Source organism: Rhinolophus hipposideros, assembly GCF_964194185.1.
Source record: "Rhinolophus hipposideros genome assembly, chromosome: 20".
Lineage (NCBI taxonomy): Eukaryota > Metazoa > Chordata > Mammalia > Chiroptera > Rhinolophidae > Rhinolophus > Rhinolophus hipposideros.
The window spans coordinates 46,780,471-46,794,168 of record NC_138066.1 but is presented as its reverse complement, the minus strand read 5'-3'; the positions used below and the strand labels follow the sequence as shown (position 1 = coordinate 46,794,168).

Genomic DNA, 13,698 nt, shown 5'->3' with positions numbered 1-13,698 from the left:
CATCAAGTGGTGGATATCTGTCTATGACATGTATCCATACAAAGGGACATGATTCGGTCTAAAAGGAATCAAGTGCTGATTCACGGAAGCACCGTGAAAACACTGTGCTAAGTGAAAGGAGCCGATAAAAAGGACCCCATCGGGTATGGTTCCATTTATATGAAATAATCAGAATAGGCAAATCCATAGAGATAAATGGTAGCTTAGTGGTTGCCAGGGGCTGGGGGGAGGGAGGAATGGGGAATGAGTGCTAACGGGTGTGGGGTTTCTTTTGGGGAGATGAAAACGTCCTGGAATTAGACAGTGGTGACAATTGCACCACCTTATGAATATAAACTATAAACCACTGAACTGCCAGATTAAATGGGTGTCCCATATGTCATGTGACTGACATCTCAATAATGCTGTCGTTTAAACCTCTACAAAAAGAAAACTGGGAAGGGGCTCTACTGTAACTGTAAGAGGGAGCAGGGGGAGGAAAAGGAAGTGGTGAGAAAAAGCAGGGCTGCTGAGCCGCCGCACTCAGATGCGACGTGGAATAAATGCATCCATTTGTTAGAGTCGCCGCACAGCCCGAGCATGCTGAGTGTCTGCCTGACTCCCGCGGTGGCACTGTCTCTGTTCTGTCTGTAGGTACGGGCAGCTGAGTGGCATGGTGGAGCCTGTGGCTGGGCTCTTTGGGGCCTTCGCCGTGGTTCTGGCCGAGCCCATCCTGCCTTACGCTCTGGCCTTTGCTGCTGGCGCCATGGTCTATGTGGTAATGGACGACATCATCCCCGAAGCCCAGATCAGGTTGGAGAGCATCCCCTCCCTCCTCTGTCCCTGTCCCAGCCAGGGCCCCACTCCATATTTGCCCTTTCTTCATTTGCCACTCCTTTCTTTATTTCTACTATCTCTTGCGCCTGCCCAATATTACCCTCACCCCCTCCACAACTGTGCTCCCTGAAAGCAAAAGAAAGAGGAGTTGACAGGCGGGTGGGGCAGGTGGGTGGAGAGACAGGCCAGGTGATACTGGGCAGTGGCAGACACACCCGGCCTCTCCACCCCCCATGAAACAGACTAGTAGTTTTGCATATCCCCTGCTCCCTTCCTCCCTCTCTAGATTTTCCTGGGGCTGGAATGAGGGGAGCGGTGAGCTCTGTTAGCCAAAGCGATGTGTCCATGGTCATTGTCTAGCTACAGGCCAGGTGTCGGGGGCTGGAGGCTTCTTTGTTTCATTTTGGATTTTATAGCAGAATGAGTATGAGACTCAATTACATGGTCAGATTAAATTGTATCTTCAAGAATTTAATTGGCACTCTATTATTCAAGCATGGATTCCAGAGCCAGGATACGTGACCTTCGGCAAGTTGCTTCACTCCCCTATGCCTCAGTTTCCCCACGAGTAAAATGAGAATAATCATCGTACGTATAATAATCATCGTACGTATCTCATGTGGTTGTCCTTTGGGATTCCATGAGTTATCCATTTGCCTGGCATAGTGTAAGACCCAGTAAATGTTCCCTGTCAATGTTATTGTCATTATTAATAGTAATAGTATGTTTTCTGGAATTGGACCTCGCGGAGGATGCTTTCAGCTTGGATCATGTCCCAGAGCACATTAAGACCTTACTTTTCTTCCTTTCTTTCCCTTCTAGTGGTAATGGGAAACTGGCGTCTTGGGCCTCCATCCTGGGATTTGTGGTGATGATGTCATTGGATGTTGGTCTGGGTTAAGTGCTCAAGTATCCCAGCCCCGGGAAAGGCAGCACGAGAACATGGCAATGGTTGGCTTCTACTGGACCCCGAGCCTCTTTCTTCACATTGAAACATTTTTACTTTCTCTCCTTTTCGTCGCATTATCCTGATTGACTCTGATTGTATGCCAATTTTTACTTTTCTTTTGACGGAGCTAATGGTTTTTTTTTTTTGGAATTTCAAGGTGTCCATGGAACTACAGATTTTTGGGTTTTTTGTTTTGTTTTGCCACTGAATGGAATCTTTCTTCAGTGGGATTACCGAAGACATACAGATCAGGGAAATGTCTGCTTCCGTACCTTCAGTCTCCCTCGCTAGACTCAATGGCAACTCCCCAAGGTCACCTACAGAAGCAAGCTACCCAGAGAGAAGTCTCCTAAGCATTTTTGCCTAGTGACTTAGAGCAGAATCGTCAGGACATCTCGTCAGTCCCTCCTAATTTTTCACCATTGGTCCTCTACCCATCTAGACCAGAATTGGAGCGTCACAAACATACCGCCTACTCTCCACGGCCTAGCAGCCCCGGGAGGAGCATACCTTCCTCTGCCTCCCCCAGGGTGATGGAGAATGGGAGGGTACACAGACAGAGGGAAGAAAATCCGCTAGTCTTTCTCTTTCTCTTTCTCTCCCTTTTTTTTTTTTTTTTGAGATTGACTCTTTGAAGTCAAAGCAGTTAGGACAACTGTGAACACAGTGAGCTCTGTGAAACGAAAAGAGTGTAGCTTTGATCAGAGACCTCTGCTCTCTATGGATTCCAAGAAAAAAGTGGTTTGTCATGGTTTTCAAATCCCCAAAACCCTTATTTTGATCAGTTTATAGCCTTCCTTTTTCTAAGAGACTTGGGGATACCTGCAAACTGCTTGAACTCAAACCCATTATTTACTTATAAAGGGAGCCACTTAAGCTAATGTAAGTGCATGGAAGACATCTGGCATCTGCCACGGGTCCTTCCTTCTCTGCTGACCATTTGGTCACTTGTAACCTGACCCAGAAGTCTTAAGCTGCAACAAGCTTTCCTGGAATTTGACCAGAGAGCTTAGGATGAGAAAGGAAGAAGGGGTAGGAAAAGAAGAGATAAGATATTTTTACTTTCCCTTGTAAAGTAAATGTTCATCAACTCATCATTGTTTAGGGTCATGACCCTAAGCGAAGGCCTGCCATCCTCACTGGTCAGAGGAGCAACACGGGACTTTGAATGGGCTCCACTGACGAGGCAGGAAGCCCACGAGCCAGGTATCCAGGCATTGTACTGTCAACGCCTGCCCTCTGAGTTTACATGTTTGATTGCTTCCAAGGGTGAATACCCTGAGACCTGCTCTGTGAATGCCCTGAGACCCCAAAGGCCAATCTTATGACAGGCCTATGTATGTTCTTCCGAAGCACTGATGACCAAAACTGAAGACACACATCCAGAGGTTTGATTGGTTGACGTGATTTGTTTTGGTAGTTGGTGTATGTGTATTTTTACATCTTTGTATGTAGTTCTACATAATGCAAACTTCTTTCTGATTGACAAGACCTTATAACTGTGATTCGTGTCAATAAAAGGGATATTGTTGTGGATGACCGGTGCGATGTACAGTCCTTCTCGAAGCTGCTGCTTTCCAGGCTTGATAAGAGCTAAAGTTAGTCCAAACATCTTCCCTACCTAACAACAGTAGAAACAAAGAGCTCAGATGAGAAAGGCTAGTTAGATTCCTGGTTGCAAACAGGAGTATCCAACTCCAGCTTACTTAGACAAGGAATTTAATAGAAGGCTGTTGGGAGCTCACGGGATCCAAGAGAGAAACAGGCTTGAAAATGGATTAGATCCAAGAAAGCTAGAGGTCTGGGACCATGGCCCAGTCACATCTCAAAAACAGCTTGGTTTGGGTGCCATGGCCCGCAATGCTGGTCTCTGGATACTGAAGCCACCACTCACATTGCAGCCCTCTGATGCTGCCGCCCCCCCCCACGGGAATGAACTCCACACCGACCACCTCTCTCACCACCTCCTTCAATCACCTTGACTTCCGATCCTATAGAAACCCCACCTTACTGACCAGGAAGGTGAGGTCCAGGAAGTCTTACTTGCCCAGGTGGCGTGAGCCAGGAGCAGGGTCGGTTCTGCTTTGTTCTGCTCTGCACGAGGATGCAGAAATTGCTTTCCCACTGTCACCCCTGAAGATTTCCTGGAGCAACGTCTTGCACCCCTCCACCCTTTAAAAAGGTTCACTGGGTCTGTGACAGTTGGGAGCCAATGGGAGCCCAGGGGCTGTTCTTTTCCCCTTTTAAATGGAGGAATGATTATCACAAAGTCACAGATCTTACGTGTATGCGGTTCCACCAGTTTTCACCTGCGCCACCCGTCCCAGCTACGCGGCCCGGCGCCCTGGCTAGGTGAGGCCTGGCGGGCGCACATTCCCTGGGCGAGGCACCAAGTCGCGGAGTGGTTTCCCGGCCTGGGCCTCTCCGGGGCCGGGGGCGTGTCCCAGGCGGGGGGCGTGTCCCAGGGGCGTGTCCCGGGCCGGGGGCGTGTCCCAGGCCGGGGGGCGTGTCCCAGGGCGGGCTCCACAGGCCGCGGGGCACTGTTCACCTGCGTGGGGCGGGGCCGCAGGGCGGTGGCGGATGCGCATCGTGACCCGGGTCTTGCACGCAACCGGGAGAGTTCCTGGGACCTGTCTCCCTGGTCCACCCGCGTGCGGGGGGAGGCAAAGCATCCTCTATCACGTGCTTGCCTACAATGAGGCAAATCTGACGCCACCAAAGGGACCCTGGCTTCCCGGGGCTCCCCGCTGTCCGTCTGCGGTCTCATTGCTCCCAGCTTGCCTCTTCCAAGGCCGGGTTTGGGGGATGGAAAGTTTACAATTTCAGGAGCGCTCTTTGGGAAACAAACATACAAAAGTACAACACAAAGTTAGGCAAGGGGCTTTGGAAGGGGCGCCTGTGAGCCAGCCCTCCTGCGGTTCCGGCTTCCTCGGCTTTCAGGTAAGTTCACCTCTGCTCCCACACTTTTGATTTACTCTGCTTGAGGGCAGGGCAGGGAAGCCTGCGGTGCTAGAGGATTTGGAGGCTTCTCCCAAGCTGCACCAAACCTATGTAGTGAATTCACTTTTCTGTCATCTTCCTGACATAGCCCAGCCCTGCCCCTGGGACAAGGGGTGGATGGCAGTGTGTTCATAGACGGGAGAAACACGCCTCACAGCCTCCTTCTTGGTCCTCCAGCAGCAAGAATTAAACCTGGAGCGGGGCTGCCGCCACCTCCTTGCAACAGCAGGCAGTAGGGAGGCTGGACCCGGGCTGCCAGTGAGAGCTGTGGGAATCAGCACCCCTGAATCTATTCCACCCTCTTCCGTTCTAGTTCCCTGGGCTTAACAGTGCCAGCACTGTGCCAGTGGCTTGAAGGCAAAGGGGCCCTGCATAGCCACCATCTGTCCCTCAGAAAGCTGTCACGGAGACCTGGGCACTTGCTGACGGGTCTGCTCAGCCTCAGGGCCCTCTACCATCCACAGCGCTAGGCCACTGCCCTCTGTTCCAAGATGTGGATGGATGGGTGGCTGGGTGGCTGGGTGGCTGGGTGGCTGGGTGGGTTTGGCCCAAGGAAATTAAAAGACCAGACTGGAAATTGTGTGGGGCCCTTTCGGACATAATCCCCACTCTCTGGCACACTATGAGTCATGAAGTGGGTAAGTCTCCCAGTGGCCTCTGTCCATCTAGCAGGGAAGAATATGGATCCAGCTTGTTTGGAGGACCCAGCCCTGGGGTTTTAGGCCAAACTAGCATCTCCACTCACTGATTGCAAGAGCCATGACCTCTAAGAAGTCCAAGATGCGTCAGGGAAAAGAAAATGTAGAACAGGCTTGGGGGGAAGCATACAAAGAGAGGAGAGGCCCTTAGCCCAAGTTTGGTTCTGCTTTCTAGGTGTGCGAGAAGGGTGTTAGAAGTGTACCCCCTTGTCTGACCTTTGCCTTTTAGGGTGAAGGTTCACAATGCACTTGGGTCTGCAGCCTCTGTTGGTCACTACCGCACCCTGGAAGGTGTTTCATGAAAAAGAATAATTCACTAATGTAAGATGAGCATTCAACGTTTAGACTTCAAAGTTTCTCTTCACTAGGCATCTGCTCCGTTTTAGCTTTTTCAGTGAAATTACTGACTGAACCCTATGGGAGATGATGGAAAAGTAAGTTTTTTCACATACTAATAAGCCTACAATACAAGTTAAAAGAAAAAAGAACACTCTGAAGTAAGTGGTTCGTGAATCTGCAGATTTCTTTCATGTGGAGATTGGTCATGATTGGTAACTTGTGGGAGATGGTCATCATATTAGCTCTCTATGGTCGCATAACAAACTACCACAGACTGAGTGGTTTAAAGCAACACACATTATTGTCTCCGTTTTTCTGAGCCAGGAGACTGGATGTGGTTTCACTGGGTTTCCTGCTCAGGGTCTCACAAGGTCAAGGCTGCAGTCCAGCTGTTGTCTGGGCTGTGTTCTCGTCCGGGGGCTTAATGGGGAAGGGTCTGCTTCTGGGTGCACTCAGGTGCCTGGCAGAATTCATTTCCGGCAGTCGTAGGCCTGGAGCCCCGGCTTGTGGCTGACTGTCGGCTGGAGGCTTTCCTCGGTTCCCAGAGGTGACCTGTAGCTCCTGGAAGCTGCTCACATTTCCTTGGCACATACACGTTCCCCATATGGCTGCTTACTTCATCACACCAGCCTCAGGGTGAGTTTGCTAGCAAGAGGGAATCTTACACAATGAAACACAGTCACAGGAGTGATCTCTTGGCTCAAAAACCCAGGTCACACAGTTGATTTTATGTTCACGGTCATCTGTTTCATCAATCAGGATCAGCATGACACAACAAAGTACGTGCAGACATGATGTGATTTTAGTCTCTCTGTTGCATGTATACTTCAGAATTCTGGCCTTTCTGCCCTTCTCTTCTTTGAAGGGTTTCCCTGAGCTGATCCCCCGGTTCTGTGGGGCAGGGCTGTAGCCAACTCTTAGCTTCTTTCCACGACCCAGTGATAGGAACTGGAGGTGCTGAGAGCTTGGGGGACAGCGTCTGCAAGCCTGCTTCCTCCTCCCCCATCTTCCCTCCTCCCCCGTCTTTCCTCCTTCCCCACCTTCTCTCATTAGCCCAGCAGAGCTAAGTGTAAAAACGTTTTGGATTCAAGTCACTGTTTCCATGGAGACACCCACTCCGATGTGGCAGAGGTGCCTCAATTTTGGTCACTGCCTTTCGTTTGGTCCAGGAACTTTTACAAAGCAACTGCCAACATGGCACATTGCATGGCAATGGCTGTCTAAGTCCCAGCCATTGGCTGTACTTTGCAGGCAAAAGGAAAGGAAGGGACACATAGAGACAATACTGAAAAAGAGTTCACACCAGACCTATAAGAGTATATAGACCTAGAAGTCTCCCAAGGATTTTTTTATATATAGACCTGTATATTCAAAAATTGTATCACAGAAACAAAGATCTTATAGGTTGAAAGCCTTCACTTTATTGCTTCAGAACCCAAATTTTAATGTGAGGGAGATGTTTCAGGTTGTCCAATGGAGATGAGAATGAATGATGCTCTGGAAACTGGGAAGGTTCATGAATCCATATTGCCCTCCTGCCTGTTTGGGAGGAGGGGTGATGTGTGGGGGATGTTTATTTAATGTAGAATTCTTGGCAGATATAAAATTCTTGGCAAATCTATCAGATTGGCAGGTGCTAAAAAGTCAGATCCTCTTTTTCCACACCAGAAAAAGTGATAACAGTTTCCCATCACCATCCTCACAGCTTCAACAGGCCGAGTGCCACCTCTCTTAGTACTCCGTGGATCCAGGTACCAAACACAGTGACAGCCACTGGCTGGATGACACAGCCATCAAGGTTAAAGGGAAGGTCAGTTTTACATCTTTTCCTCCATGGGTTCTGTAATTCTGAATGTTCATCTCCCAGCTGTGAAAGACAAGGATGGAAACGGGTGGAAGGTTTAGCTTCATCATCACATTTGGGTTGGGGTCGAGGGGGCAGCTAAGGGAGAAGAAGAAAGGGAAGTTAACGTGGATTCAGGCTGGTACCGTTGGCCCCAGTGGAGACATGAGCTTCCATAGACTTGGATGGCCAAGCCATGTAGCTTTGGGAAGAGCCAAGATTAGCTCCCTTAGAAGTCACAGCAGTAAGTGCGTGTGTATGTGTAAAAGATGACGATGACGATAGCATGGCAGATTGTGATCAGGCCCGGGAGGGAGTGCCAAGCAGGGCTTTGTGGTTTGGAAAAGTGCAGCAAACAAGGAGGGCACACGGCTCCCTCGGAAACACGCCTTTCTCTGCCCAGGGCTGCCACCACCACCCACGTCCAGGTTCCTCCCACCGTGAGCTCAGCTTCCATTTTCTCCCTCCTTGCACTGGTCAGGGAAGCTGGTCCCACCTGTTTGGCCCTGGACATATTGCTGTGAACACCTGATGTCCTGCTTTTCACTGGGTCGTTGACTTCCCAGGTGCCCATGTCCCATAAATTGGTCAGCACCTTCCTTGATTTAGATTCTGTTGGCAAGGATAAAGAGGAATTGTGCCAGCCCAGGATATTAGATGCTTAAGTAAGTTGAGGAGGAGGCTAGGATCTTGCCAATGAGAAGAAAGGATGGCACCTATGGATTTGGGGTACGACTCAGATATTGAAGTGGTTCTTTTAGGTAGTACCTCTCTCATCACTAAGAACAACAATAGCAAGAGGAAAAGATTGAGTCAGTGGATCACATGAGCTTGAGCAATGTATCGATTGAACATGTAACCGCTGCTGTCTCACACATCCTACAAAAAGAATAACAATGTCCTTCAGGCTCCTGCCAATGCCTTACCTAGGAGAGGTAGGTGATCAAAACGATTTTTGCCAGCTGGTCTGCCCTTCCTTCTGATCGTCTTCTTTTAAATCATCCCTACAGCTTTGATCAAAATGAATCCTGAGTTTAGGAACTGCCTTCAGTCCACCTGGTCTCTACTGTGTGACATCAACCCGGGACCACAGCCTGGGAGTAAATGTCACTAGATACTGCCCTGGAATCCTGCCAGAGATGGTAAGTGTTTTGTCGTCCGTACTCACCTCCTTACTGTCTGGTTAAAACAAAAAAAAAAAGCAAAACGAAATCTATTTCAGCCATTACGCTTGCAAAGCAAGGGCAGATTTGATCACGGGCCTTATGATGCGCACGTGAGTTCCTGCATTGGCAGATGTATGCATTCCTCTGTTTGGATCTTTATAATTTGTTTTTGTTGTGCTTTTTAAGGAGCATTTCCAACAGACACTCAAGTAAACAGACACCCATGTACCCACCACCCAGTTCTGACAATGACCCACCCCCTGGCCAGTCTGGCCCCTTTCACCTTCTTCCTCCTCAGTATTTTGGGGGAAAAACAAAAAATCGTGTCGTTTTATTCATGAACAGACCAGGATGTATCTCAAAAAGGAAAGTATTTATTGCTTGACATGACCCTGATATCATGACCACACCAAAACCAAAGTGACAGTGTTTAATTTAGTTTAAATATTGCATATACCTTCTTCCTTCCCTTTGAGTTGAACAGTGGCCTTTGGCCAAGAACAATCAAATCTTACCTGTTATTATTCAGCTCAAATATCCTGTATTTCCAAGGGAATTTGTGCTTTTCTCAAAACTCATCCATGAGCTCTTTTCATTCCCATAAATCAGCCTGTGGGGCGAAGCCGGGGAAAGGAGACCCAGGGAGCGTGGCTGAGACAGCACGAGTCGTAGCTCTGAACTTGCCTTGTACCCCTGGCCTAGGCCGATGGTGCCAATGATCCCCCCAGAGGGACAGCACATCTGAACACCCCCATCTCTCCTGTCCCCTCCCTCTGTGTTGTGTTGGGACCAGTGTAGCAGTGTACAGAGGAACAGCTATTGCCCGAGGAAAACGTTTGTGTATTCCTGTCTGGGTGCCTGGTGGTCATGCTGATGGAGGGTGGGCAGGGAGGGGGATGACCAGACAGAATAGGACAATCGGGAGTGCTTTGCAGGACTTGTGGGAAATATGCATAACATGGGCAGCGTCCATAGAGATTACTTCCAGGTGCTTTTAGGACACAACATCCCCGAACTTCTGGCGAGCCTGCACCTCGCTGGCTGCGTAGGATGGCGTCACACCTTTCTGGTTGGCCTTGCATTTGTGGGGAGTCTCATTTAGGAATTCATCCTTCCATCCTCCCTCTTCCCAGGCGGGGTCTGTCCTTTAAGCTGCCGGCCACGTGAGCCAGGGGCATGCACTGCACAAATGCTCTTCGCGTCTGCTGAACTAGCCAGAGGAAGAGCCCTCTGCTAACAAGGGGAAATGATTTTTCTTACAGCAGCTCTCTCGGGGCTGGTTTGAAGAAACGATGTGTCGGAGTTTCAGGGGCACCTTCTCTGGCCTTGGTTGGCTCTTAGGAATGAGAGCCCAGTGCCCCCCTTACCCAGGTCCCCACCCAGGGCTTTTAGAAGGTTGACTGACACTTTGCGTGTCAGTTAGAGCTGCGTGCGGGAAACCTAGGGCTTTGCTGAAGAATGTGGGTCATAACTTGCATTGTGTGCATTAAGAGCCCTGACAAGTGCTGATGGATTTGGCTTCCTTGCTGATCCCCAGCTCTGGGTGGGGACAAAGGGGAGCATTGTTTGGCGGGGCAGGCCTCTGCCTGTGAACCCACTCATTTGCCTGACGGTGTAGACAGGTGTATCACACACTTAGCATGCCAGAGTGATGCTGGGTGATTAAGATCTTGGCTTTGTTCCCCAGGGCCAGGCGTACAGAAGCAGATGTGCGCAGACGGATGGCCACGGTCACCCTCCTTTCCCTGGAACCTGGCCCCTGACTTTTCTTCTCTTAGCTCGCTCTTCTGAGGTCTGCTTCTAAAAACAACATCTTTTATGGTTATTATTGTTATGAGTTAGAGGTGTACAAAACAACATAGCGATTAGGCATTTACACCCCTCACAAAGTGATAACCCCCCAAGTCTACTACCCCTCTGACATCGTACATAGCAGTTATGATACCAGTGACTATATTCCCTGTGCTGTACTTTCCATCCCATGACCATATGTGTGTGTGTGTGTGTGTGTGTGTGTGTGTGTGTATATATATATATATATGTAATTATAGTTGACATTCAATATTATTTTATATTAGTTTCAGGTGTACAGAGCAGTAGTTAGGCATTTATATAACCTATGAAGTGATCCCCCTAATAAATCCAGTGCCCATCGGACACCCTACATAGTCTTTACATTATTGATTATATTCCCCGTCTGTATTTCACATTCCTGTGAAATCTGTAACTATCAGTCTGTACTTTCTAATCCCTTCACTTTCTCCCCCATCTCCCAACCCCCCTCCCATCTAGCAACCATCACATTTTTCTCTGTATCTTTGAGTCTATTTCTGTTTTGTTTGCTCGTTTATTCTGTTCTTCAGATTCCACATGTAAGTGAGATCATATGGTATTTGTCTTTCGCAGTCTGGCTTATTTCACTTAGCTTAATATCCTCTAAGTTGTTGCAAATGGGAAGATTTCATTCTTTTTTATGGCAGAGTAATACTCCATCGAATAAATTTCTTTATCCAATTGTCTATTGATGGGCATTTCGGTTGTTTCCTTATCTCTGCTATCGTGAATAGCGCTGCAATAAACATAGGGGTGCATATATTTTTTTGAATTAGTGTTTTGGATTTCTTTGGATAAATACACAGGAGTGGAATTGCTGAGCCATAAGGTAGTTCTATTTTTAACTTCTTGAGGAACCTCCATACTGATACCCATGGTGGCTGCACCCATCTGCAATCCCACCAACAGTGCACGAGGGTTCCCTTTTCTCCACATCCTCGCCAACACTTATTGTCTGTTGATTTATTGATGATAGCCGTTCTGACCGGCGTGAGGTGGTATCTCATTGTGGTTTTAATTTGCATTTCTCCGATGATTATTGACGTTGAGCATCTTTTCATATGTCTACTGGCCATCTGTATGTCCTCTTCGGAGAAATTAAAAACAGCATCTTGATAGGGTTGGGAAACTGGGTCCTGTCCTGACTTCTTGCCCTCATTAGCTTGGGGAGCAGTAGGGTGCTGGGCACTCTCAGTGGAGACGGCAAATTTGGATATTGTTGAGTCCAGGCTGAAAGCACCTCCCCGCAGTATTTCCTGTTGTCACCTGGGGGACCATTTCCTTCCCCAAGAGACTTCCAGCCTGCCTCACCCCAGCTGGGGGCAATGCTTGCATAGGTATTTTCCTTGGGACCTCTGGGTTGTTGCCATAAGTCCTCCAAACCATTTTCATCAGTTTTTAATTAAATGTGTTATTTTTATTGAGTACCAGATAAAGAAAGCTTAATGAATCGCACAGCATGGTAGCATTTTTAATGAAAGCCGGTCATGCTCTGCCCTCCTTACCCTCACCTGTGAATCTGCTCCCCACAAGTGCCTCTTTCAATTCCGATTCAGATGTTTCTTTTCATATTTACCCCCGGTTTCCCAATACCATGCCTGTCCTGTCCTTTCTCCCTGTTGTGGTTTTAGACATTATCTATTGACTTCTTACCCGGAAAAGTGAAAGTTTCCTTAGCCTTGCATTTGGCTTCGTGTATAAAAAGCCTCCCTACAGTGGCGTAACCAAAACAAGATTTGTTTCCCTCACGTAACTTTACACTAAGAGGTTTGGTCTGGATTGCAGCAAATGGCTCGGTGGTGTCATTGGGATCTCTGCCTCCTTCTACCTTTCCACTCTGTAATCCTTAGCATGTGCCTGCCTTATAACCACTCTCCATTTTATCCTAAATAAAAGGACCCAGATTTTGTGCAAAACTGCAACATGCCTAGTATGGTAGACAAAGGTGTCTACGTCCTAATCCCCAGAGCCCGTGAATATCTTACGTTCCAGGGCTAAGGGCCATCAAGGTTGTAGGTAAAATTAAGGTTGCTAATCAGCTGACCTTGACATAGGCAGGTTATCCTGGATTATCCCCATGGGCCCAGTGTAGTCACAAGGGTCCTTATAGTGGAAGAGGGAGGAGGAGAGAATGAGCAGAATTATGTGGAGGGAGGATGAGAGAATGAGCAGAATGATGTGATGTGAGGAAGCCTCCTCTGGTCTTCACAGGCTTTCAAGATGGCAGGGGCCATAAGCCAAGCTGGAAGAGGGAAGAAAATTAATTCTCCCCTGCAGCCTACAAAAGGAAGTGCGAGCCCTGCTGACGCTCCATTACCTTCTTATCTCCTGTGCTAAATAGTTCAATACTATTCAGGTTTCTGATCCTTTGTATATGAGAGCTCCCTCTCCTTTCTTCCCCTTCTACCTCCCTCCTTCGAAGGTTTCTTTTTTTTTTAAACTCCCAATGAGCTGGAATTTTATGATGCAGGGTATTAATGTGGGTCTGTTTTCATTCATCAGACTGGGAGCCGGATAGCCCCTTTCAACCTAGAAACCTGTCCATTTTCTTATTTATTTCACAGTCGCTTCCCCTCAGTTTTTCTGTTTCTCTCTCGGACTTTTCATTGGCTGGATCTTGGAACTCTGGGCTTGATTCTCTTTCTTACTCCTCCTCTTGTATTTACCATGTCTTTTTCTGTCTCATGGCTCTCTTAATATTCCAGTTCTACTACTGACATTATTTTTTAATTTCTGCCATCACATTTTTAATTTCCAAGAGCTTGAATTGCCAGAATAATCTTTCTTGTGGCCTCCTGTTCTTATTTGTTGGATACAATACTTTCTTATTATTACAAGGATAATAATAAAAGGAGTTAGTTGGTTTTGTTGTTTTTGTTTTCTTTGGCTCCCTGCATTGTCTCAGTTTCTGCTGGGTTTCTTCTCCCCCACCCCATGTTGTTGTTTTAGTCTCTGCCTGTTGTACTCAGGACTTCCCCCCAACATCTGCCTATGCGTGCCTCATTGAAAGCTCTGTATGTGAGGTTGAGGACGGATGGGGCACGACAGCTGGTG

The 13,698-nt window shown here is 48.0% G+C and overlaps 1 protein-coding gene across 8 annotated transcripts in view; it reads left to right on the top strand.

Annotated features, from left to right (window-relative positions):
• The window catches only part of SLC39A11 (solute carrier family 39 member 11), a 299,558-nt gene extending 296,257 nt beyond the window's left edge, over positions 1–3,301 (top strand). For all 8 annotated transcript variants that reach the window (XM_081029061.1, XM_081029063.1, XM_081029066.1 and 5 more), the window contains 2 exons: positions 634–792; positions 1,639–3,301. In XM_081029061.1, the coding sequence (XP_080885187.1) occupies positions 634–792; positions 1,639–1,717 (238 nt within the window). In that variant the 3' untranslated portion in view covers positions 1,718–3,301. The remainder of the gene's footprint in view (positions 1–633; positions 793–1,638) is intronic.
• The last annotated feature ends 10,397 nt before the right edge of the window (positions 3,302–13,698 follow it).